A 27,305-nucleotide genomic window follows, 5' to 3' on the forward strand; every position below is an offset into this window, starting at 1 on the left:
AAGCCCCATAGTGCCTGTAGAGCTTACTTTTTAAATTAATTAATTAATTTAAAAATAATAAACTCAAAATGTATTAAAGACTTAAATGTGAGATCTGAAACCATACAACTCCTAAAAGAAAACACAAAGGGGGTACTTGGGTGGCTCAGTCAGTTAAGCGTCCGACTTCAGCTCAGATCATGATCTCACGATTTGTGTGTTCAAGCCATGCATCAGGCTCTGTGCTGACAGCTTGGCGCCTGGAGCCTGCTCCAGATTCTGTGTCTCCCTCTCTTTCTCTACTGCTCTGTCTCTGTCTCAAAAATAAATAAACATTAAAAAAAATTTTTTTTAAAACACAAGGAAGCAATCTCTCTGACACCAGACTCAGCAATATTTTTCTAGGTATGTCTCCTATGATAAGGGAAACAAAAGCAAAAGTATTAGGTCTACATCAAAATAAAAAGTTTTTGTACAGCAAAGGAAACCCAAAAAAATGAAAAGGCAACCTACTGAATAGGAGAAGATATTTGCAGATAGTATATCTGATAAAGGGTTAATATGCAAAATATATAATAAACACCCAAAAACTACTCCAAGCAATCCAATTAAAAATGGGCAGAGGACATATAAACAGACACTTTTCCAAAGACATGGAGATAGCCAACAGACCTATGAAAAGATGCTCAACATCATTATTGGGGAAATGCAAATCAAAATCACAATGAGATAGCACCTTACACCTGTTAGAATGACTACTATCAAAAATACAAGAAATAACAAGTATTGGCAAGGATGTGGAGAAAAGGGACCCTTGTGCACAGTTGGCAGGAATGTAAATTAGTACAGCCATTGTAATAGTCAGCATGCAGTTTCATCAAAAAAAGTAAAAATAGAAAAAAACCCTATGATCCAGTAATTCTACTAAGATTTACCCAAAGAAAATGAAAATGCTAATTCAATGGGGTGCCTGGGTGGCTCAATCGGTTAAGTCAGCTCAGATCATGATCTTATGGTTCATGAAATTAAGCCCCACAGCAGGCTCTGTAATGCCAGCACGGAGATGGCTTGGGATTCTCTCTCTTTCTCTCTGCCCCTCCCCAGTTTACGCACAGCTTTGTCTCTAAATAAACATTAAAAAATGTTTTTCACTAATTTGAAAAGATTTATGTGCCCTTGTGTTCACTGAAGCATTATTTACAATAGCAAATATATGTAACCAACCTAAACGTCCAATGATATATGAATGAATAAACAAGATGTGGTACACACACAAACACACACACACACACACAATATTAGCCATAAAAAAGAATGAGATCTTGCCATTTGTGAAAACATAATGAACACAGATGAACCCAGAGGATATTATGCTAAGTGAATTAAGTCAGAGAAAGACAATGTATGATTTAACTTATATGGAATCTAAAAAACAAAACAAAACATAAACAGACCCAGAGAACAAACTGGTGGTTGCCAGAGGGCTGGGGTGGGGATGAGAAAAAGACAAAATAGATGAAGGGGAATGGCACATACAGGCTTCTAGTAATGGAATGAATATGGGACTAAAAAGGGATAAAATGTACAGCACAGAGAATATAGTCAATGGTACTGTAATAGCTTTGCATGCTGACAGATGGTATCTATCTAATATTGTGGTGAGCATAGCATAATGTACACAATTGTTGAATCACTATGTTATACACCTAAAACTAATGTAACATTGTGTGTCCACTATACTTGAATCAAAATACAGCAATACAAAATAAAATCTTTTTGCAAAAATTAAAAAATAATTGAGAGCGAGTACTTAAGTGCCTGGCTGAATTCTAACCACCTTGTCTAAATTAAATCATTCAACCCTCATGACAACCCTATTAGGTAGGTATTCTTAACTATCCCATTTCACAACTAAGGAAACTGAAGCACAAATAAGTTAAAAAACTTCCAAGGTCATACAAGTAGTAACAGACGGTCCGGGATTCAAACTTAAGCAGTGTAGTTCTAAAGTTCCTACTCTATACCACTTCACCTATTCTGATTGGTATAATAATTATTCATGTGTCATTTCATAAAGAATCCATAATATCCTCTCAAGTCAACATGTAAACACATTAACATTTACCTCTTCAAAAATAGCCCTTGTAAAATCCCCACAGCGTAATGTGCCATCATAGCTCAGTGACAGTATGTGAGCCGGATTGGCAGGTGAGAAGTAAAGACAACTAACTGGCTGACTGTGGGGCTGAAAAACATAAATTCCATCTTCTTTAGATTGGTGAGTCTGGAAGAGAGTTGAGGGAAGGGAGAGAGACAAAAACTAGTGAATAACAGTAACACTTTCTGTTATTAAACTATTTGTATTACATTCACTCTTTTCTTAGTCTATAATTATACCCAGCCTCCCTTTCAGAAAGTCAAAACGAAAAACTTTGTATTATCACTAAATTGTTTTTTTCTAATTTTTAATCCAACAATATTGCCACATTTATTTTAACAGTTTCCAGCTTTTTTCAAACCACTTTTTTCATAATGCAGAGGGGAAAAAATAACTGTTTATTATGACCTTAGTTCATGAAATCCTCAGGAAATGAGAAATCTACTCGTTATTTCACACACAGCATAATTCCTTTCTACTAAAAACAGTGCCAAAACCATTACTACTTTGTTTCCTCAGTATGCTTCTATATATCATTCTCAGCACAATTTTCATAAGGTTATTTGGTCCTAGCACAATGTGATAATTTTAAAAATATGTTATCCCCTAAATACACCATGAAAATGCATGTATTTCAATTCCACATTAATATTATTACCAGTGGGGATCCTGGGGGCTCTTCAATTGAACATCTGATTCTTGATTTCAGCTCAGGTTACGATCCCAGGGTCATGGGATCAAGCGCTGCACGGAACCCTGTACTGAGCATGGAGCCTGCTTAAGAGTCTCTTTCTTTCTCTCTCTCTCCCTCTCTCTCTCTCCCTCTCTCTCTCTGTCTCCCTCCCTCCGCCCTTCTCCCCTACTTGCACTCTCTCTCTCTAAAAAAAAAAAAAAAAAAGTAATATTATTACTACTTCTAAGGATTATCCTTTTCACAAGTGGATTACCAACTCCTAAATCATCACTTCTCAGATCTGGATAAATTATATTACATGCCATATGTCATATTATGAACCAGAGCAACTATCATCTCCAATTTGGCTTAATGTGCTCTGAAATATTCAAGTATTTTTTGTTTCCTTCTTTTTTATTTTCAATTTAAACAAAAGAATTTTTTAAAGGAAATGAAGGAAAAAAATTATAATCACATACAAACCTCCTCCTACCTAGAGTTAACCACTGCTAATATCTTCACATATGTGTACAGTTTTTATTTTTTAGAAAAACAAAACTCTCCATTGGTATAAAAACTTAATACAGAAATGTAGAAAGACCGTAACTATTAAAAATCGCTGCAAATCCAAAATTAACTAAAATGATCATTAAAATACTAAGCTATCATTATATCTTCATATCTAAGTACATATCTTTATATGTACTTAGACAAATAGAATGACAGAGAAGAAATTCAGAAAAAAATAAGACCATGCTATCTATATATGCCATTTTTTTATATTATTAAATTTAACTATACTTCAAAGTACTAAAAGAAAATCAGGCTGAAATAATTTTTGAACTTCGAGCACAGCTGACCCTTGAACAATGCAGGGATTAAGAGCACCAACCCACCATGCAGTTGAAAACCACGTATAACTTTTGACTACCCAAAAACTTAAGTACTAATAGCTTACTGTTGACCAAAATCCTCAGTAATAACACAGTCAACTAACAGATATTTTGCATATTATGCATATTATATACTGTACTTTTACAACAGAGTGAGCTAGAGAAATGTTAATAAAATCATAAGGAAAAGAAAATACATTCATAGTACTGTACTGTTTTTCAATCCCACAAGTTTATGTCATCTGTTGACAAGATAAATCATCTGTCAGTACCTGTCAATGTTGTTTTATATGATACAAAACACTATAGATATTGTATACGTATGAGTAACACAATATCAAAAATAGAAACATAATATGAAACTGAAATTCATATTTACTTACAGGTATAACAATTCGTGCATTGATAATGAAGTGGCAATATGGCTGCTATATGGTAGCCTAGTGTAATCAATAAAGTTGCTTCACAGTAGCCTAGCATATACACCAATAGATTAATCCCCATGAATTTTTATGGGATACAGTATTACAGTCATATTCAAAATGCAGTATTGGAAACAGTTACTTTTTTTTAAAAAATTTTTTCAGGTATAGCTCAGTTAGTCATTTTTTGTTACTTTATTGTCAAGTTGGTTTCCATATACCACCCACTGCTCATCCCAACAAGTACCCTCCTCCATGCTCATCATCCATTTTCCTCTCTCCTCCACCAACCATCAACCCTCAGTTTGTTCTTAGTATTTAAGAGTATCTTATGATTTGCCTCCCTCCCTGTCCTTCACTATTTTCCCTTCCCCTCCCATATAGTCCTGATAAGTTTCTCCTGTTCCAGATATGAGTGAAAACATATGGTATCATTCTCTGCCTGACTTATTTCACTCAGCCTAACACCCTCAAGTTCCATCCACATTGCTACAAATGGCCAGATGTCATTCTTTCTAATTGCCATGTAGTATTCCATTGTATAGATAAACCACATCTTCTTAACCAACTGAGCCACCCAGGTACCCCCTAATTAACCACATCTTCTTGATCCATTCATCAGTTGAAGGACATTTAGGCTCTTTCCATGATTTGGCTATTGTTGACAGTGCTGCTATGCACATTGGAGTACATGTGCCCCTATGCATCAGCACTCCTGTATCCCTTGGGTAAATTCCTAGCAGTGCTATTGCTGGGTCATAGGGGAGTTCTATTGTTAATTTTTTGAGGAACCTCCACCCTGTTTTCCAGAGTAGCTGCATCAATTTACATTCCCACCAACAGTGTAAGAGGGTGCCCATTTCTCCACATCCTCGCCAGCATCTATAGCCTCCTGATTTGTTCATTTTAGTCATTCTGACCGGTGTAAGGTAGTATGTCAGTGTGGTTTTGATTTTTTATTTCTCTGATGATGAGGGACGTTGAGCATCGTTTCATATGTCTGTTGGCCATCTGGATGTCCTCTTTGGAGAAGTGTCTGTTCATGTCTTCTGCCCATTTCTTCACTGCATTATTTGTTTTTTGGGTGTGGAGTTCGGTGAGTTCTTTATGGATTTTGGATACTAGCCCTTTATCCAATACATCATTTGCAACTACCTTTTCCCATTCTGTCAGTTGCCTATTAGTTTTATTGATTATTTCCTTTGCACTGCAGAAGCTTTTAATCTTGATGAGGTCCCAGTAGTTCGTTTTTGCTCTTGATTCTCTTGCCTTTGGAGATGTGTTGAGTAAGAAAATGCTGCGACTAGATAAAGGAAGGGAAGTTGTTTCCTGATTTCTCCTCTAGGGTTTTGATGGTTTCCTGTCTCACATTTAGGTCCTTTATCCATTTTGAGTTTATTTTTGTGTATGGTGTCAGAAATTGATCTAGTTTCAATCTTCTGCATGCTGCTGTCTAGTTCTCCCAACACCATCTGTTAAAAAGGCTGTCTTTTTTCCATTGGATACTCTTTCCTGCTTTGTCAAAGATTAGTTGGCTGTATAGTTTTGGGCCCACGTCCGAGTTCTCAATTCTATTCCATTGGTCTATGTGTCTGTTTTTGTGCCGATACCATACTGTCTTGATGATGACAGCTTTGTAGTAGAGGCTAAAGTCTGGGATGGTGATGCCTCCCGTTTTGGTTTTCTTCTTCAATATTACTTTGGCTATTTGGGGTCTTTTGTGGTTCCATACAAATTTTAGGATAGTTTGTTCTAGTTTTGAGGAGAATGCTGGTGCAATTTTGATTGGGATTGCACTGAAGGTGTAGATTGCTTTGGGTAGTAATGACATTTTAACTATATTTATTCTGACCCATAAACATGGAATGTTTTTCCATTTCTTTGTGTTTTCTTCAATTTCCTTCATAAGGTTTCTATAGTTTTCAGTATACAGATCTTTTATATCTTTGGTTAGGTTTATTCCTAGGTATTTTGTGGGTTTTGGTGCAACTGTGAATGGGATCAGTTTCTTGATTTCTCCTTCTGTTGCTTCATTATTGGTGTATAAAAATGCAACCGATTTCTGTATATTGATTTTGTACCCTGAGACTTTGCTGAATTCATGGATCAGTTCTAGCAGACTTTTGCTGGAGTCTGTCGGGTTTTCCATGTAGAGCATCATGTCGTCTGTGAAAAGTGAAAGTTTCACTTTATCTTTGCCGGTTCTGATGGCTTTAATTTCATTTTGTTGTCTGATGGCTGATGCTAGGACTTCAAGCACTAGGTTAAACAAGTGGTGAGAGTGGACATCCCTGTCGTGTTCCTGATCTCAGAGGGAAAACTCTCAGTTTTTCCCCACTCAGGATGATTATTAGCTGTGGGTTTTTCATAAATGGCTTTTATGATGTTTAAGTTTTTTTCTATCCCAACTTTCTTGAGGGTTTTAAGAAAGGATGCTGTAGTTTGTGAAATGTTTTTTCTGCATCTACTGACAAGATCATATGGTTCTTTTCTTTTGTTAAGGTGGTATCACATTGATTGATTTGCGAATACTGAACCATCCCTGCAATCCAGGAATGAATCCCACTTAATCATGGTGGCTAGTTCTTTTTATATGCTGTTGAATTCGATTTGTTAGTATCTTGTTGAGAATTTTTACACCCATTTTCATCAGGGATATTAGCCTGTACTTCTCTCTTTTTTGCTGGGTCTCTGTCTTGTTTGGGAATCAATGTGATGCTGGCTTCACAGAATGAGTCTGGATGTTTTCCTTCCATTTCTATTTTTTGGAATAGCTTGAGAACAATAGGTATTAACTCTCATTTAAATGTCTGGTAGAATTCCTCAGGGAAACCAACTGGTCCAGGGCTCTTGTTTCTTGGGAGATTTTTGATAACTGATTCTATTTCTTCACTAGTTATGGGTCTGTTCAGATTTTCTATTTCTTCCCATTTGAGTTTTGGTAGTGTGTGTGTGTTTAGGAATTTGTCTATTTCTTCCAGGTTGTCCACTTTGTTGACATATAATTTTTCAGTGTATTCCCTGTAACTTTTCATTGTATTTCTGAGGGATTGGTTGTAGTAAGTCCACTTACATTCATGATTTTGTCTATTTGGGTGTTCTCTCTCTTCGAGAAGCCTGGCTAGAGGCTGATAAATTTTGTTAATTTTTTTCAAAAAACCAACTCTTGGTTTCATTGATCTGTTCAACTGTTCTTTTGGATTCTATATTGTTTATTTCTGCCCTGAACTTTATTATTTCTCTTCTGCTGGGTTTGAGGTGTTCTTGCTGCTCTGCTTCTAGTTCCTTTAGGTACACTGTTAGATTTTGTACTTGCGCTTTTTCTAGTTTCTTGAGATAGGCCTGGATTGCAATGTAGTTTCCTCTTAGGAATGCCCTTCCTGAATCCCAAAGAGTTTGGATTGTTGTATTTTCATTTCCATTTGTTTCCATATATTTTTAAATTTCTTCTCTAACTGACTGGTTGACCCATTCGTTCTTTAATACGGTGTTCTTTAACCTCCATGATTTTGAAGGTTTTCCAGACTTTTTCCTGTGGTTGATTTCAAGTTTCATAGCATTGTGATCTGAAAGTGTGCATTGGTATGGTCTCAATTCTTTTATATTTGTTGAGGGCATGTTTTGTGACCCAGTATGTGATCTATCTCAAAGAATGTACCATATGCACTCAGGAAAAAAGTGAATTCCATAGTTTAGGGATACAGAGTTCTAAATATATCTGTCAAGCATACCTGGTCCAATGTGTCATTCAGGTCCATTGTTTCTTTAGTGATTTTTCTGTCTAGTTGATCTATCCACTGTTGTAAATGGAATATTAAAGTCCCCTACAATTAGCACAATCTTATAAAATTGCTTATGTTTGTGATTGTTTTATGTATTTGTGTGCTCCCGAATTTGGTGCGTAGACATTTATAATTGTTAGCTCTTCCTGATGGATAGACCGTTTAATTATTAGATAATGCCCTTCTTCATCTCTTGTTACTGCCTTGAAAGTCCCATTTGTCTGATATAATAAGTATGGCTACTCCAGCTTTCTTTTGACATCCAGTAGCATGATATATATTTCTCCATCCCCTTACTTTGAATCTGAAGGTGTCCTCAGGTCTAAAATGGGTCTCTTGTAGACAGCAAATAGATGGATTTTTTTTTAACCCATTCTGCTACCCTATGTCTTTTGATTGGGGCATTTAGTCCATTTATATTCAGTGTTATTACTGAAAAATATAGGTTTAGAGTCACTGTGTTCTCTGTAGGATTCATGCCTGTAGTGGTGTCTCTGGTACTTGTGTTCCTTGCAACATTTCTCTCAAAGAGTACCTCTTAGGATCTCTTGTAAGGCTGGTTTAGTGGTGATGAATTCTTTCAATTTTTATCTATTTGGGAATATCTTTATCTCTCCTTCTGTTCTGAATGACAGGCTTGCTGGATAAAGGATTCTTGGCTGCATATTTTTCCTGTTCATCACATTGAAGATTTCTGCCATTCCTTTCTGGCCTCCCGAGTTTCAGTAGATAGGTCTGCTACTAACCTTATGTGTCTACCTTTGGATGTTAAAGCCCTTTTATCCTTAGCTGCTTTCAGAATTCTCTCTTTTTCCTTATATTTTGCCAGTTTCATTATGATATGTCATGCAGAAGATCGATTCAAGTTACATCTGGGGAGATTTCTCTGTACCTCTTGGATTTCAATGTCTGTTTCCTTCCCCAGGTTGGGGAAGTTCTCAGCTATGATTTGTTCAAGTTCCCCTTCTGCCCCTTTCTCTCTCTTCTTCTTCTTTTGGAATTCCTATGATATGGATATTGTGCTATTTGACTGCATCACTCAGTTCTTGAATTCTCCTTTCATGCTCCTGGATCAATTTATCCTTTTCTCAGCTTCTTCTTTTTCTATAATTGTATCTTCTAATTCACCTAGTCTCCTCTCTGCCTCTTCAGTCCGCATAGTGGCTGCCTCCACTTTATTTTGCACTTCATTTATAGTATTTTTAAATCCATCATAACTATTTTTAAGATCCATGATCTTTGCAGCAATGAAGTCTCTATTGTCTTCTATGCCTTTTTCAAGCCCAGCGATTAATTTTATGACTATTGTTCTAAATTCTTGGCCAGCTATGTTGCTTATATCTGTTTTGATCAAGTCTTTAGCTGTCACTTCTACCTGGAATTTCTTTGGAGGAGAGTTCTTCCATTTTGTCATTTTGGCTAGCTTTCTGTTCCTTCTAAATTTTAAAAGCTTGTTATGTACTCTGCATCTCCAAGTACTGCTATACTAAAGGAGGCTCATACATTGTCCAGGGCCTGGCGATTCAGGAAGTGTTTTTTGAAGGGTGTCCCTTAGTCTCTCTTGTTGTGACTTTATTTCCCTACTAGTAGTAATGTTTTGGACTCTCCACCATGGGTGCTTTGGTTTGTACCTTGAAGTAGCTCTATGAGGCTATCTTCCTAGTAGACTCCATCTCCTTTTCTCCCAGACTCTTGGGGTTCAGAGTCCTTTGGTTTCAGCCCTTCTTTGTTTGAGTGATGCGGGCAGCAAGTACGGAGCCCCCTACTTCTCCACCATGTTTTTCCAGTCCTTTTGGGGCTGCCAACATAGGTGAAAGTAAAGGTGAAATCTGAGTATCTGAAATCTACAAACAGGCAGTCCTTCTTGACTCTAGACTTCTGGATCATGACATCAATATCCTTCTGAATCAGCTCTTGCCTTGAACATATCTCCATTAAATAAATCCCTGGAAAAGAAGAAGCCACTATTTCAACCCCACCCTACCTCCCTCGCATGCTTCCAGCTTTCACAAATATTCAGTTAAAAATGAGACCTCTGGCGGAGGCAGGGGCTGAAGGCAAAGTGGTCTGGAAACAGTTACATTTTTTTAAAACATCACTTACCTGTTTTGATAAGCTGGTACGCAGTTTCTCCAATTACAAGAGAAAAAGGTATACTGTATGGTAATGTAATTCTTTGAAAGCAAAATTATAAAACGGTAAAGAAGCTAACATATTATTATTTTATATTAAATACTACTCACCTTATGCTTATGTAAGGATAGGCTATCCACTTCCATACAAGTCTTGTACACGATGTTCTACACAATGACTACTTAGGCGATGATGATGATAATGACATAAAAATGCTCATATACTTCTTGCTGTACAGTTACTAGATTTTCACACAAAGAGACATGTATGTATACAGCAAATAAATTTATTAACTGTACAGTAGGATGATTATTTACTAAGTGTAAGTGGACCATAATAAAGGTCATCTCATTGTCTTCATGTTGAATAGGCTAAGGAGGAGGAGGAGGAGGGGCTGGGTCTTGCAGTCTCAGGGTGATAACAACAGAAGAGGTGGAAGAGACAGAAGGAGAGGCAGCACACTGAGCGTAACTTTATGGAATATATCATAATTTCTGTCTGACTTGTTTTTTCATTTCTCTAAAAATGTTTCTGTATTGTACCAATCTTCCTTTCAACATTTGCTTTAGTGACAGTGCCCGTACCATAGAAGGGTCCACGTCCTAAAAGAAGTCAAAAGTGGTCCTGAACAATTAGAATGCTTCTGCCAGATTGTCTAATGTCAATTTGTTTTCTAACACTGCTTCAATCATCTGGCACTGGTTCAGAAGCACTCCTCTTCATCAAGCACTCTTCTATTAATTCCTCTCATGGGGCATCTATTAACAGTTGAATTCCTCCAAGATCCACATCTTGAAACCTTTCACCCTTACCATTTTTGCCATAACCGCAATCTCTATCATTTCCTTGACTGTCTGTCATAAATCCTATGAAATCATGTACAACATCTGGCCAGTTTTCTCCAGCAGAAATTTATTCTGTAAGGCTTGACTGCTTTCATGGCTTTTTCTATAACAACAGTGGCTTCTTCAAGGGTGTTATCTTTCCTGACTGTCATGATGTTTTTTCTCCTGGGGTTCTCTTGGTGGCATGGACAACACTTTCTATAGAGTACTATGTATAATGAGCATTAAAAGTCCTTAATGACCCCCTGATTTAGAGGCTGAATTAGAGACAGTGTTTGGGGGCAACACTTTGATGCCTTGGGTTCTGGGTAGCCAGGGGCATTGTGCAACATCTAAAGAACTTTAAAAGGCAGTCCCTTACTGGCAAGGTACTTCCTGACCTCAGGGACAAAGCATCAGTGATCCAGAAAAGGGCTCTCATTTCCAGGACTTCGTGTTGTACAGCCAAAAGACTGGCTGCTGGTATTTATCTTTATCTTTGAGGTTGGGGATTAGCAGCTTTATAGATAAGGGCAGTCCTGATCACACTGTATTATTTGCACAGTAGGGTTAGCCTATTCCTTCGTGCCTTAAATCCTGGTGCTTATTTCTCTTCCTTACTAATAAATGTCCTTTGTGGCATTTTTTTCCCAGAACGCACTTTCCTCTGCATCAGAAACCGAACGGTTCAGGCAGATATTCTTTCTCAGTAATTTTCTTAATGGTGTCTGGGAACTTGTCTGAAGTCTTAGAAGCAACAGAAGCTGCTTCTCCTGTTATCCTCACATTTTTAAAGCCAAATTTCCTTCTAAAATTATCAAAGCAACCTTTGCTGGCATTAAATTCTCCACCTTTATATCTTTCACCTCCCATTTACTTTGCCATGTGATGACTGTGATTCTCTTCGAATCATATTAGTCTACAGGTATACCTTTCTTAGAGCAATCCTACCCTCACATAAAAGCTGCATCTTCAATACGAGATAAAAAGGTATTTCGCAAAAAGTAGGTTTTCACATTTGCTGGAGTAACTGCAGTAACGGTTTTACAACTTTTTTCCTTTTTTTTTTTTTACAACAGTCCTTGTGCTAGATTCATTTATCTTGAAATGCTGGGCAACTGCAGCTACAGACCTCAATCCAAGTATTCATCAAGCAATTCAACTTTTTCCTGTACTGCCCTGAATTTTCTCTGCTTCTTAGGAGCACTTTCCAGAATCACTAGTGACACTTTGTATGAGATCTCTGGTGTTTTTCAAGGTGTACAGTACTGCACCAAACACACCAAAAAAAATGTGAGAACCTTGAGAGATCACTTTTTACTATGGCACACAGTTTACTGGAAAGATGAAATGTTCACCCAGAGATGATTAGCACTTCATGCAGATACCTGCTATAATTAAGCTCACCACAACAGCAACAGGGGAGCTAGGAAATTATTATTAGAGTAGTACACTAGTACAACAGTTAATTTTCTGCAGTTATGATTTAATACTGCACCTTTATGTTTGTTTACATTTCTCTTGACTGAATGGCACCACATATGGTCTCTAAGTGTTGAATTTTTGATAAATTTTCACTTTTTATAATAGATTTGTGTGTATTTTATGATATTAAATGATAAGTGATAGACTAGTATCTATATGTATTTTCTGCATTCATGACATACCTAACTTTTTCTTATTCTTTTCAATATTTCTAAGTTATGTGGTTCATCTACAAGTTTTTTCAAATTATTGCAAATCTCCAAAAATATTCTCCAATCTATTTACTGAAAAAAATCCGTGTGTAAGTGGACCGACACAGTTCAAATTGTGTTAAGGATCAAACGTACTTCTTTAACAGCTGCTATCTCCTAAAAAGAACAAAGTAGACATGCTTGGGTTACCCAGTTAAGCAACTCTTCTTGAATTTTTTAAATATTTATTTATTTAGAGAGAGCACAAGTGAGGGAGGGGCAGAGAGAAGTAGAGACAGAATCCCAAGCAGGCTCCACACCATCAGCACAGAGCCGTATGCAGGGCTTCAACCCACTAAGAGTGAGATGATGACCTGAGGCAAGATCAAAGTCAGACACTTAACCAAATGCGCCATCCAGGCACCCCAGGCATCCAACTCTTGATTTTGACTCAGGTCATGACCTCATGGTCATGAGATCAGGGTCCACATGGGGCTCCATGCTGGGTGTGGAGCCTGCTTGAGATTCTCTTTTTTCCTCTCTCTACCTCTCTCTCTCTGTTAAAAAAAAAAAAAAAAAAAAAAGAAAAAAATAAAAAAAAAAAAANAAGCAGTAGTAGTCATTTTCCTTTCTTATTTTTTCAACTATGTCTCAATTTTAGACATTTTCTATTGGTTGAGAGCATTATTTTCATGAACGCTTCTCCAGCCTCCCATCTCCATCTGTGTATTTTAGATTATTTTTATTTTGTCCAGGTTGATAACATTCACATCCAGTTCTGTAAACATAATTTGTATGGCTGTTTAATATTAGTTCCACATTTAAATGGATTCAGTGCTCATAGCCAATTCTTTTGTCAAACTTTTCTGTTCCTGAATTCCTAATCCTGATTTACTCTTAATTGGGTGAGATTCACTGTGAAGTGCTTTTTTTTTCCAGATGAAGTCACAGGTCTTGAATTTCTTGAGTGTTTTCACATGTGAGAATACCTACCAGCAGCCTTTAATTACAGAAATATCTTGTCCTGCTAAGTATTCCAGGCCACACTTCCTTTGTAGACATTACATGAAATGTTGCTGTAGAAAATAGAAAAGCCGGACTTTTGCCCTTGAATATAATTTTTCTGCCTAAAAAATTCTTTATCCTCTAAGTTCCAAGTTTTCCTAGAACATGGTATAACATCAATCTGCCAAGTCAATTCCCTTTCCAGAAGAATTCTCTTTGAATATATCTTCTGTTCCACTGTTGGGTCATCTTTGATAGTCTTCCTTACCTATTGGCTTCTCTGTGTTTAAGATTATCTCAAGTCTTTAATGTCTATAATTTAATTTTCAGCAATGTCTATTCTGTTCCTTGCTTTTATCTAATGTATTAGTTTCACTGATCTTCAATGAGTTTCCTTAGTTCTGCAATATGCTTATCCATCTCATTCTGCTGTCTTATCATCTTTAAGTATTATTTTACCAAATAATATTGTTACTAACTTGCTCCACAGCAGCACTGTCCAAAAGAACTTTCTGAGATAACAAAAATATTATATGTACGTACTATCAATGTAGTATCCACCAGTCATGTGTGGCTATTAGGCACTTGAAACATGCCTAGTATAACTGAAGAAATTAATTTTTATTTTAATTAATTTAAATGTAAATAGTCTCTTAGGACCAGTAGCTGCTATACAGAACAGTACAGAGCAACTGAGGAGAATTTCCTTTCTTGCCTTGAGTTATGTTTTCCTTCTAGGCCTGTCTTTGCATGCTAGGTTCTTTGGTTGTTTTCCCAGTAGTATTTGTCTAGTTGCCATGTCATTTCTTTTCACTTTCATCAAGCTTGAATTGCTCTGTCCATGTTAGATGCTCAATATAACATACTAACTCTTTCTCTCAGTATCTGACACTGGTTCATTTTTTCCTAAGAAAAAGACAGGCTTAATAAAACATTAAAAAAAAAAAAAAAAAAAAAGGGGGAGCCTGGGTGGCTTAGTCAGTTAAGCGTCCGACTTTTGCTTAGGTCATGATCTCGCGGTTTGTGGGTTCGAGCCCCGCGTCGGGCTCTGTGTTGACTGCCAGCTCAGAGCCTGGAGCCTGTTTCAGTCTGTGACTCCCTCTCTCTCTGACCCTCCCCTGCTCACGCTGTCTCTCTCTCTCCTAGAAATAAATAAAACATTAAAAAAAAAAAAAAAAAAAAAAGAAAAAGAAAAAAGAAAACGACAGGCTTGGGGTGCCTGGGTGGCTCAGTTGGCTAAGTGTCCAACTTCGGTTCAGGTCATGATCTCATGATTCATGGGTTCAAGCCCCACGTCGGGCTCTGTGCTGCCGGCTCAGAGCCTGGACCCTACTTTGGATTCTGTATCTCCCCCTCTCTCTGCCCTTACCCCACTGGTGTTGTGTCTCTATCTCTCAGAAACGAATAAAAATGTTAAAAAATTAAAAAAAAAAAAAGACAGGCTTTTCTGTAGCTAAGAAGAAGAGGAAGGTAGATAATTGGTTTCGGCTGAAACAGCATACAATATTTTTTGGAATTCCTAGACTGTAATAGACTTCGATCCATTACTTTATATATGGATTTAGGGACTCCTGGTTGTCTCAGTCAGTTAAGCAACTCTTGTTTTCAACTCAGGTCATGATCTCAAAGTTCATAATTTTGGGGCCCCATGTCGAACTCTGCACAGACAGCTGTGGAGCCTGCTTGGGATTCTCTGTCTCCCTCTCTCTCTGCCCCTCCCCTGCTGTCTCTCAATCTCTTCCTCTCAAAAATAAATAAGTATTTATAAGGGAGCAGCTGGGTGGCTCAGTTGGTTCAGCTCAGGCCATGAGCTCATGGTTCATGAGTTTGAGCCTCAGGCTTTATGCTGGCAATGCAGAGCCTGCTTTGGAGTCTTTCTCCCTCTCTCTCTGCCCCTCCTGCACTCTCTCAAATGAAGAAACTTACAAAAATATATTTTTAACATTTATAATGATTTATACCACCTACTTGGCAGATTCAGTTGTAGCTTATACTACTCCCATAGACCAAGAAAATTTCCTTTGAAGAGAATTAGTTCTACTATTCAAAAACTTCCCCTGCTTTCCCCCTTTTCCCCTCAGCAGCCATTTCCCTATTTCTCATTCAAAGGAGGAAAAATCTAAATACCTACTCAATGTGCTTCTCTCTAGTTTTGAGAACATAGGTGAAAATCCTCAGGGTTTTGTCAATTAACCAACATGGATTTTGGCTGTTAAGGCAAGGTAGAAGCTAAACCATGATGTGCCCCACCCCCAGCTGAGCTACAGAATTTCTGTGCTTGGTGGCTAGTTTTTGAAGTGCACTGCATTAAGTTATACTTCTTCCTTATTGCTGTAAGATTTTTTTTAACTGATTTGACTGGTTTTTGTTTATTCTATGGGAAATTCCAATTGCCCATTTTAATCTGACTATACCAAGTTAAGAGTGTTTCTAGGGGTGCCTGGCTGGATCAGTCAGTGGAGCACACAACTCTTGGTCTCAGGATTGTGAGTTTGAGCCCCATGTTGAAGATGGAAATTACTTAAACATATTTTTTTAAAAAGACTGCTTCTAACTACGTTAAACCTAATTGAATCCAGGACCAGATTGTTTTGAGCCGAGAAATGACTACCTGTGTACACTGAATTAGAATAGGAAACCTGAAAGTACAAGTACCAATTCAAACCAGTATGGTAATTCTAAAACAGGAGATGGGGCTCTGGCCCAACATAATGGTAATAAGGAGGGAAAGAGGAAAAAGCATTAAAGGAATGAAGGGAGGATCCAGCTTAAAACTCTTCAATGGCTTCCTATTGCTTTTAGGATAAAAACCAACATTCTTGGGATGTTTGGGTGGGTCAGTTAAGCATCCAACTCTTGAATTTGGCTCAGGGCATGATCTCATAGTTCATGGGATCAAGGCCTGTGTGGGGCTCCATGTTGACAGTGTAGAGTCTGTATGGGATTCTCTCTCTCTCTCTCTCAAAATAAATAAACTTTAAAAACTTTCTTAATGAAAGTTTTACATATATGTTTTTTATATATAACATATTCACATATAATATAATATATAAATATATGGCCTCTGCCCACCTCTACAGCTTCATCCTAATTCCACTCATGCCTTGTGTTCATTCCTTTGCTGTCTATGCTCCAGATACACAAGCATTTTTTCAGGTCCTTAAATGTATCAGATAGGCCTCTTCCTGCCTAAGATCCTTAACATGCTGTTCCCTTGTCTGAAATAATCTTTCCCTTTTCCTTACTTGGTCTACTGCTACTTAGCTTTCAAATCTCATCTCAATTCTCAGTTCCTCAGGGAAGCTTTCCCTGATCCTCCAAATTAGGCAAGCCCCCTATCATTAACACTACTTTTCCTTCAGTCTATTAAACACAGTAAATAATTCATTCCACTTATCAAATATGCAATTATATATTTGGCCATTATTTCATTAATACTGTATTTGCCACTAAATTCTAAACTCTAAGAGGGTGGAGACAGTCTTTGCTCACAAATATCTAACAGCTGGAGAATCATTAGAATATTACTCAGCACAAAATAATAAATGTGCAAAGAATGAATGAATGGGTGAATGGGTAACTGAATAAAGAATAACAACTTTTGATTCTAGTTGAAACTAGGAATCTGACAGAAAGTTACAAGGAAAAATTGAGGGGGTGTCAAGGCAATTCAATGGGGAAAAGATAGTCTTTTCGATAAATGACAATTGGATATTCATATGCAATAAAGTCAACTTGGGCCCTTACCTCACACCATATATAAAAAATAATTCAAGATCAATCACCTAACTAAATGTGAAAGCAAACACTATAAAATTTTTAGGAAAAAACAAAACAAAACAGGAAAAACTCTTTAAGGCTTGGAGCTAGACAAAGATTTCTTAAATATGACACCAAAAGCACAATCCATTAAAAAAATTGTGGTAAACTGGATATCATCAAATCATCAAAACGTTTGCACTTCAAAAGACAGCGTAAAGGGGTAAAAAAGTAGCACTCAGAAAATGCAGAAAAGCCAAAGACTAGCAGAAATATTTGCAAAACACATCTGATAAAGAATTTGTATCCAAAATTTACAAACTCATAAAACAACCTAATAAAACATTGATAAAAGGGGCGCCTGAGTGGCTCAGTCAGTTAAGCATCCGACTTCAGCTCCGGTCATGATCCTACGGTTCATAGGTTCAAGCCCCTGCATCAGGCTCTGAGCTGAGAGCTCAGAGCCTGGAGCCCATTTTGGATTCTGTCTGTCTGTCTGTCTCTCTTTCTCTGCCCATCCCGCGATCACACACTGTGTCTCTCGATCTCCCTCTCAAAAATAAACATTAAAAAATTTTTTTAATTGATAAAAGATTTGAATAGCCATTTTACCGAAGATATTCAATGGCATGAAAAGATGATCATCATTAGTCATATGCAAATCAAAACCACAGTGAGATACCACTTCACACCCACCAGAAAGTCCATAATCAAAATAACATAAAATAATAAACACTGCTGAGCATGCGGAGAAACTGGAACCCTCATATTGCTGGTGAGAATATAAAATGATACAATCAGGGGCGCCTGGGTGACTCAGTCAGTTGGGCATCCAACTTCAGCTCAGGTCATGATCTCATGGTTCCCCCGTGTAGGGCTCTGTGCTGACAGCTAGCTCAGAGCCTGGAGCCTGTCTTCGGATTCGGTGTCTCCCTCTTTCTGTGACCCTCCCCTGCTCATGCTGTCTCTCTCAAAAATGAATAAAACATTAAAATAAATAAATAAATAATGATACAATCATTTGGAAAGCAGTTTGGTATTTCCTCAAGTGTCAACTAGTTACCATACGACCCAGCAACTCTATCCCCGAGTATCTACTCAAGAGAAATTAAAACACATATCCAAACAAAAATGTGTACACAAATGTTTATAGTAGCATTATTCAGAATAGCTAAAAAATTAGGAAACAACCTAAATATCTATCAAGTGATAAAATGGATCAACAAAATGTGGTATAGTCAAACAGTGGAGTATTGTTCAACAATTTAAAAAGAATGAAATACTGATACATACTGAAACATAAATGAACTTTGAAAACATTATGCTAAGAAAAAGAAGTTAACAAAGAAGACGACATATTGTATGATTCTACTTATATGACATGTCCAAAAAGGGTAAATTTATGAAGCTCTGCCTCGGTATGAGGGTAATTAATTGGAGGATTAAATGTAATTAGCCAAGAGGTATCTGTAGAAATGATAAAAATATTTTAAAGCTGGAGGATGAAGTTACACAACTCAGTAAACTTACTAAAAGTCACTGAGTTAGGGGTGCCTCGGTAGCTCCATTGGCTAAGCATCTGACTTCGGCTCAGGTCATGATCTCATAGTTTGTGGGTTCCAACCCCACATCAGCTCTGTGCTGACAGCTCAGAGCCTTGAGCCTGCTTCAGATTCTGTCTCCCTCTCTCTCCTCCCCTCTCATGCTTGCCCTCTGTCTCTCTCCCTCTAAAACTAAACAAACATTAGGGCACCTGGGTGGCTCAATCAGTTAAGCATCTGACTTCAGCGCAGGTCATGATCCCATAGTTGGTGGGTTCAAGTCCCACATCAGGCTCTGTGCTCACAGCTCAGAGCCTGGAGCCTGCTTTGGATTCTGTGTCTCCCTCTCTTTCTCTCTCTGCCCCTTCCCTCACTCATGCTCTTTTTCGCTCAAAAATAAACATTTAAAATATAAATAAACATTTAAAAAATTGTAATCATTAAGTTGTACTTTAAATATGTGAATTTTACAATATCTAAATTATGCTTTGATAAAGTTAATTTTTTAAAAAACTAGGAGAGTTGGGAGATGAGTACAGGGCAGCAAACGTATTGAATTTAAAAAAAAAATTTTTTATATTTTTTTAATTTATTTCTGAGAGAGAGAATGATAGCCTAAACCCAGGCACCCCGAGTTTTAGACTTTCTCAAGCTGTTAATGTGACACAGCGAAGGATCTGGGAAATTTAGACAGTTGTTAAAGATACCAGATTATATGGGGCACCTGTGTGGCTCAGTCAGTTAAGCGTCTGACTTCAGCTCAGGTCATGATCTCATGGCTTGTGGGTTCGAGCCCCATGTCAGGCTCTATGCTGACAGTTTCTGTGTCTCCCTCTCTCTCTGTCCCTTCCCCACTCATGCTCTCTCTCTCAAAAATAAACAAACATTAAAAAAAAAAAAAAAAACCNACACAACAAAGGGACTTTTCTACTTGTCTTCAACTCTGTACAGATCAATCTACCCTGAAAAGATCTTCACTTGACTATACTAATTCTCTATTTTTCCTTTCAAAGTTCTTTGACCAATGATATTTATACATTGCTCTCATTTCTTCCATTACCCCATTCTTTTTTATTCTCTCAAAGTCTGTGTTCCTTCCTTACCTCTTTGTTGAAGCTATTCTCTCAATTCCCTAACGGTACCCCATTTTCAAAATGACCAATGACCTTTTCTCTGCTTTCATTCTTTTTAACTTCTCTATAAGAAGCTTTGTCAAACTCCAATCCTTAAAACTCATCTCTTCACTTGTACAACCTTACACTACTTTTAGTCCTCTTCCCACTTCTCTTCTATTTTATTTACCAAATACTTTTACCTCCTACCCTCACTCAAACCTTATCAAAATAAGGAAGAACCTTTTCTCCCAAAACAAGAGAGAAAAATCTGTTAATAAACAGGTCTTTGTTCTACTTTCCCAATTAGAAAATAAATTCAGAGAACATTAACTTGGCTTTTCTCAATTTTGTAACCATCAAAAGCAATCCATGCATAATTACATGTACAATGAATGGAATTCAGTATCTGTTTGTGACTCATAAAAAAATGAATGGAATCATCCTAAGCAGATCCCTGAAAGATACTTTTTCTCACGTGGAAACTGTATTTTAAACATGATTAGAAAACTAAGAACTTTGTGTGATCTTTTCATATATACATTTAAATTTGTAACAGAGTTTCCTGGCAGTTAATTTATGCCCCGAGGACTAAGGATATTCTAACTAAAAATTTTTAAGTTCAGAAAGCCAACTAAAATTTCTCCAGATTTCTAAACTCTGAATCACAAAACACAAAACTATAAATCTCAAGTAACATCTACAAACACATGGCTCTAGGCTATCCTCCTATAGACTATTTGTTTCAGTCAAACTTTACTGTCTTCAAAAAATTAATAACTTACCAAATCCCAAAGTCCAACTTGTCCAGATTTGGCCCCAGCTGCCACCAAAGTTCTAATTTCTGATGGGTGGAGAGTCAAAGAGAATATTGGGCCTTTGGTAACTTTATGAACAGTGTCTTCATTAATGATCATGCCACTTAAATTGGCTTTATAGCTGAGAAAACAAGTTATTTTAGAAGTAAAATCAATCAACAGTCAAAATATCTGAAATATAACTCAAAAAAAAAAAGAAAAAAGAAAAAAGACACAGTAAATAATTAACCTCTTAGCAACCAAGGAAATCAAATTAGAAAATGGGATACTATTCTTCAGTTATAAAAGGGAGCAGACTGCAGTTAAACATATACATTCATTAACAGTGCTAGTGGCAGAGTAAGTTCACGTAAGATTTTCAGAGGGAAAAAAAAAAAAAGATTTGGAGAACAATTCAGCAATGTATGTCCATAATATCTGACTCATTAAACTCACTTCTGGAATCTATCCTAAAGAATTAACACAGTATCACATTTAAACACATGCACATATGTAACTAACTACACAACTAAACACATAAAACTAAATTGAAAATAATTCTAGGGGCACCTGAATGGCTCAGTCAGTTAAGCATCCAACTCTTGATTTCGGCTCAGGTCAAAATAACACTATTCATGAGACTGAGCCCTACATCGGGCTCTGCACTGACAGTGCAGAGCCTGCTTGGGATTGTCTCTCTGTCTCTCTCTATTTATTAAAGAAACAAACTTAAAATAAAATGGAAAAAATTTATTTAAAAAAATTCCAAATACCAACAGAGGAAGTAGAGGTTAGTAAGTAAATGCTACCTCTTATACGAAACAATATGCAATAAATCAATAAATTTAAAGACTTTAGTAAAAGTAACTATGTTAATGAAAAACCAAAATGCAAATTTGTATATACGTTAGAACACAATAAACTAAAAATGTACGTGTATTCATTTATTAAACAATGAGTAAATATATATATTGTGCCAAGCACTGTTTTGGTTATTGAGACAAAATCCCTGCACTCATGAAGCTTATATCATAGTGGTATTACATATGGCAATACCTGAAAAGAAACATACAAAAACAACAGTTGTTAGGTGGAAATATTATGGGTATTCTTTCCACCTCATTTTCAAAACCTCCTGTAACAGTATATAGTCTGTGTAACTTAAATATCTCAGAAAACATAAAACAAAAACAAGGAATTTCAACTCACCTTTTAATGCTAGATAACTCCTTCTCAGTATTCTTAATACTTGTCTGCAACAATGAAAGAGATCAAAGTAATAAATTAATATATATACTGAAAATTTTCCTTAACAGATAATTCTAAAAGCTGTAAGCCCTCCCAAGTGATACCTTGTTCATTTCTGCCCAAGTCTGTAGGAATCCTTTAAATAGGTCATTGTCATCATCTCGATTTTCAGGAGTCATTTCTAAAGGCCCAGGCGGTAACAAAGGCTATTTTAAAAAATAAAAAAAATCAAGAATAAAATGAGAAATAAAAAGGTTGATTGATTCTTGGTCTGCCCTAGAATGTTTTTCACTACTTTGAATACCAACAACATAGGGGACACATCAATAGTATTCAAAAATAATTGTTCAATGAAAGATTTCCGGGTATCCTGTAAACTAATAATATATATTATCCCATTTAATACTCACAATAATCTAGTGAATGAGATAGCACATTTTAAAGAGATTATAATGAAACTTAGAGAAGTTACCTTGTCCAAAGTTACACTGCCAAAACAGGAATTGCCAGGAATTGGTTCAGATCAGTTATATTTCATTACTCAGTTATTATTCTATGCCAGTAGGTTTTTTTTAAGTTTATTTAATTATTTTTGAATAAGAGAATGCATGAGCGTGCCCCATGAATGGGGGAGGGACAGAGAGACAGGGAAAATTCCAAGCAGACCCCACCCTGTCAGTGCAGACAGAGCTCAATTCAGGGCTCAATCCCACAAACCATGAGATCATGACCTAAGACAAAACCAAGAGTTGGACCCTCAACCAATAGAGCCAACCAGGCACCCTGCCAGTGTTTTTTTAAATCCTAGGCTGTAACCCATGGATGGTGAAATCATTTCGATACGTTAAAACCAACAGTGTTTTTTCTTGAACAACAAAAGAATAGAGTCAAAAATATATCACATGCAGCAAATTTAAGTATCATTTCACAAAAGTTTTGCTTCAGCTATGTGGAATGAGTTCAATATACATATATTTATCATGGATGAAAGTTTCAGAAAAATTGGAAAGCTACTCTTGCAAAGTACCTTAATTTGCAATTAGCTCCCAAAGTACCAGTCTAATTAGTGCTATCTTCCAATTTAGAATTAAGCACTTAGATATAAAGTATTAAAAACAGTAGGTGCTCTTGAATAAAAAAACGTAATTATAATCTTATTTGGACAATAAACTTCATAAATAAAACTCTTTCTACTCACTGATAGCACAAAGTTATACCACAGCAAGGGGCCATCACTATTATTTATTATTATTAACATTAATACTACCATTTATTGATTACTTGCTAAGCCCTTAACACAACAGAAGAAACTTTATAGATACTATTTCACTTAACCCCCTCAACAACCCTTTGAAGTTTGTACACTATTACCACTTTAAATACGAGGAAACGGGCTCAGAAAGGTTAAGTAATTTATCCACAATTCCACTGCAGGTAAACTTGCAGAAATACAGAATCCAAACTAGTCTTTATGACTTTGAAATCTTAATCATTAAACTATAAACAGTAGTATTAAATTGATGAAGTACAGGGTTATCTGGCTGGCTCAGTCAGTTAAGTATCTGACTCTTGATTTAGATTCTCACGGTTTGTGAGATCCAGCCCCATATCAAGCTCTGCATGGACAGCTCTGACAGCACGAAGTCTGATGGGAATTCTGGGATTCTGTCTCTGCCTCTCTCCCACTAGCACTCTCCCTCTCTCAAAATAAATAAATAAACATTTTTTTAATTAAGTACAAATTGAACACAAGTTAATGACCTTTTGGGGCACCTGAGTGGCTCAATCGCTTAAGTGTCCAACTTCAGCTCAGGTCATGATCTCATGGTTTGTGGGTTTGAGCCCCGCGTTGGGCTCTGTCCTGACAGCTAGCTCAGAGCCTGGAGCCTGTCTTCAGATTCTGTGACTCTCAATCTCTGACCCTCCCCTGCTCACACTGTCTCTCTCTCTCAAAAATAAATAAAACATTTTTTAAAAATGTTTTTAAATCACAGCTATAAAAAAAAGTTAATGACCTTTTAACTAGTTTTAAACACTTCAAATGTTTCAGTATTTTATTGAGTAATACATAGTTTTCGCACTTTCTTACATTTTCATCTGCGATTAATGTCGGCTGGGTTGGGGGTGCTGGTAATGACACTCCTGAAGGATCTACTTTTAGTAATCTCATTGACCTTCTACATCCAGTCCCATTTTCTCTCTTCTTAGGCTTTTTTCTAAAGGATTGGGGAAAAACTCAAATTATAAAACAGTAATATGTACTTACTAATATTAAGGCGGTGATTTCCAGGAATGTACATCACAGATACATGGGTATATGTACCTAACTACACTGATTTTAACTGAGCACTTATGACACACACATTACAAGGGTATATGCACATAATTACACTGATTTTAACTGAGCACTTATGACACACACATTACAAGGGTATATGCACATAACTACACTGATTTTAACTGAGCACTTATGACATTTTCATGCTTTTAAATAAAATCATAAATGTTCATCATGAGGAGGTGAGAGGTGTTAAAATATATTATACATCTCTAACAGAATAATATGCAACTATAAGAAAATTGAAATAGAGCTTTGCATGTTGATATGACATGAACTCTAAGATGTAAGAAATGTAAGAAACAAAAACAAGGTCCACTACATGGTGAATATGTTTCCACATATGTGTTTTTTTTAGAAAAAGATTATATACACATATACATTTTTACATGCTAAGATTACCTATGGAAGAATATACATGGAACTATTAACAGTGATTTCTTCTAGGGAGAAGATCTGAAGAACTAAGGTCTAAAATGGAAAAGAGATTTAAATGTTTCATTTGCATTTCTTTCCATACAGTTAACTTTTTAAAATCATATACATACCCTGCTTTTTCATGAACTATTTTTTCATTTTAAAAAAGTAGTTCAGAACTTCCAGTTCCACATATAAGGAGCTTGAAAATCTTTTTAAGTAAAAATCTGAACAGATCAAAAAAATCAACAACTCTTCTAGGATTCTTACAAGGCAAGGACACAGTGCAAACTGCTGACCTCAGTACTGGAGAGACAGAGAAATACAAGGAGTCAAGGCTTACTGGAATAGAAAGTCAAGAACAGAAACCACAATGGGAACCAGTACAAAGGTAGGAAAGCCTGAAATATCATTGCCAAATTGGTGCAGATTCAGTGTGCACAAGTCCGAGAGTTAAAACCCCCTGAGTGGTCCACAGAAAAACCTGCACATGAATCTTTATAGGAGCTTTATTCCTAACAATCAACACTGGGAAGCAGCCAAGATGGTGTCCTCCACTAAGTGAACAGATAAATAAAGTACATCCAGACAATGGAATATTATTTAGCACCAAAAAGAAATTAACTACGAAGCCATGAAAAAACATGGAGGAAACTTAAATGCATAATACTCAGAGAAAGAAGTCAATCTGAAAGGCTACATACTGTATGATCCCAAATACATGACATTCTGTTAAAGGCAAAACAGTTGAGGCAAAAACATTAGTAACTGCCAGAGCTGAGGGTGGTAAGGTGATGAATAAAGAGAATACAGGCAATAAAAATACTCTATATATTGGGGCACCTGGGTGACTCAGTGGGGTTAGCATCCAACTTCAGCTCAGGTCATGATCTTACAGTTCATGACTTTGAACGTGCATATCATGATCTTGCATAATGGACTCCACACTGGTGGTGCGAAGTCTCCTTGGGGTTCTCTCTCTCCCTCTCTCTCTCTCTGCCCCTTCCCACTTGCATGTGCTCTCTCGCTCTCTCTCTCTCTCTCAGAATGGATAAACTTTGAAATATATATATATATGTGTGTATATATTTTAACAATGGATATGTCATTATACTTTGTACAAACCCATATGATGTAAAACACCATGAGTAAATTCTAAGACAATCAACCTTGGGTAATTAAGATGTATCAGTGTAGATTCATCCTTGGTAACAAATGTACCACTCTGCTGAATGATGCAGATAATGGGGAAGTTTATGCATGTGTGAGGGCAGGAGAATATATGGGAAATCTTTGTACCTTCCTCTAAATTTGGTTGTGAAACAATTCTAAAAAACTTCAATCTTAAAAAAACCTTCAAGGGGGACTCACCCCCACTATTTTGAGACATTTACATCCAGGAGCTAGTCTAGGTCTTCAGTAAATATGAGAAAAATCTCCTAGTGCTTCCCATAGGGGGAAGGCAAAAAGAAACACTTTGAAATACTCTTGCCCTTAGAAGAACTAGTTAACCAGAGCCTAACCTGCTGGGGTATTATCAGAGTCTACCCTGAGAGAAAGAAAATACCCAATTCCGGCCCACTTTAAGCATCCTCTCCCAACTAAGGAGGAGCGGGGGAAGGAAACATACTAAAACACTTGTGAAATAAACTATTTGTAAAAAAGTAAATAAATAAATAAAAATAAAAATTAAAAAAATGTGGAAACTAATTTGACAATAAACTATTTGTAAAAAAAAATAAAAAAATAAAAAACAAAAAAACAAAAACAAAAAACAAAAAACACTTGTGAAGTTCATTGTCCAGAGATATAGGTGTGCTAAAAGGCTGAGACCTAATCACAGGACTACAGAATGCTTTCTCTCCCCTCGCACATTACTAACGGTCAATTTACAAACTTCCTTTTTCCTGGTACATCATGTTCAGCTATCAGGAAAAAATTACAAGGCACAATGAAAAACAACACAATTTAAAGAGACAGAGCAAGCTTCAGAACCATACATGGCAGGAATGTTGGAATTATCTGAACAGGAATTTAAAGCAACTATGATTGATATACTAAGGGCTCTAATAGATAAAATAAACACCATGCAAGATAGACAATGTAAGGGGGCGCCTGGGTGGCTTAGTCAGTTAAGTGTCCGACTTTCGCTTAGGTCATGATCTCGTGGTTCGTGGGTTCGAGCCCCACGTCGGGCTCTGTGCTGACTGCCAGCTCAGAGCCTGGAGCCTATTTCAGAGTCTGTGTCTCCCTCTCTCTCTGACCCTCCCCTGCTCACGCGGTCTCTCTCTCTCTCCTAGAAATAAATAAAAATATTAAAAAAAAAAAAAAGATAGGCAATGTAAGAAGAGAGATGGGAATCCTAAGAAAGAACCAAAAGATCAAAAACGCTAAGAGAAATGAAGTGTGCCTTTGATGAGCTCAGTAATAGACAAGACATGGCTGAGGAAAGAATCTGAGCTTGAGGTACCTCAACAGGAACCTCCAAACTGAAAAGCAGAGAGAAAAATGAGAAAGGGAAAAAAAAAAAAAAAAAAAACACTAAAAA

The 27,305-nt window shown here is 36.7% G+C and overlaps 1 protein-coding gene across 5 annotated transcripts in view; it reads right to left on the reverse strand.

The window, feature by feature from the left end:
- WDR76 (WD repeat domain 76) overlaps positions 1–27,305 on the reverse strand; it is a 72,121-nt gene that overhangs the window by 22,744 nt on the left and 22,072 nt on the right. For all 5 annotated transcript variants that reach the window (XM_077764507.1, XM_077764509.1, XM_077764508.1 and 2 more), the window contains 5 exons: positions 24,092–24,218; positions 22,107–22,208; positions 21,964–22,007; positions 20,743–20,896; positions 2,105–2,263 (listed from right to left, as the gene is read on the reverse strand). In XM_077764507.1, coding sequence (XP_077620633.1) covers positions 2,105–2,263; positions 20,743–20,896; positions 21,964–22,007; positions 22,107–22,208; positions 24,092–24,218 — 586 coding nt within the window. The remainder of the gene's footprint in view (positions 1–2,104; positions 2,264–20,742; positions 20,897–21,963; positions 22,008–22,106; positions 22,209–24,091; positions 24,219–27,305) is intronic.

Source organism: Crocuta crocuta, unplaced genomic scaffold (assembly GCF_008692635.1).
Source record: "Crocuta crocuta isolate KB4526 unplaced genomic scaffold, BGI_CrCroc_1.0 scaffold102, whole genome shotgun sequence".
NCBI lineage: Eukaryota > Metazoa > Chordata > Mammalia > Carnivora > Hyaenidae > Crocuta > Crocuta crocuta.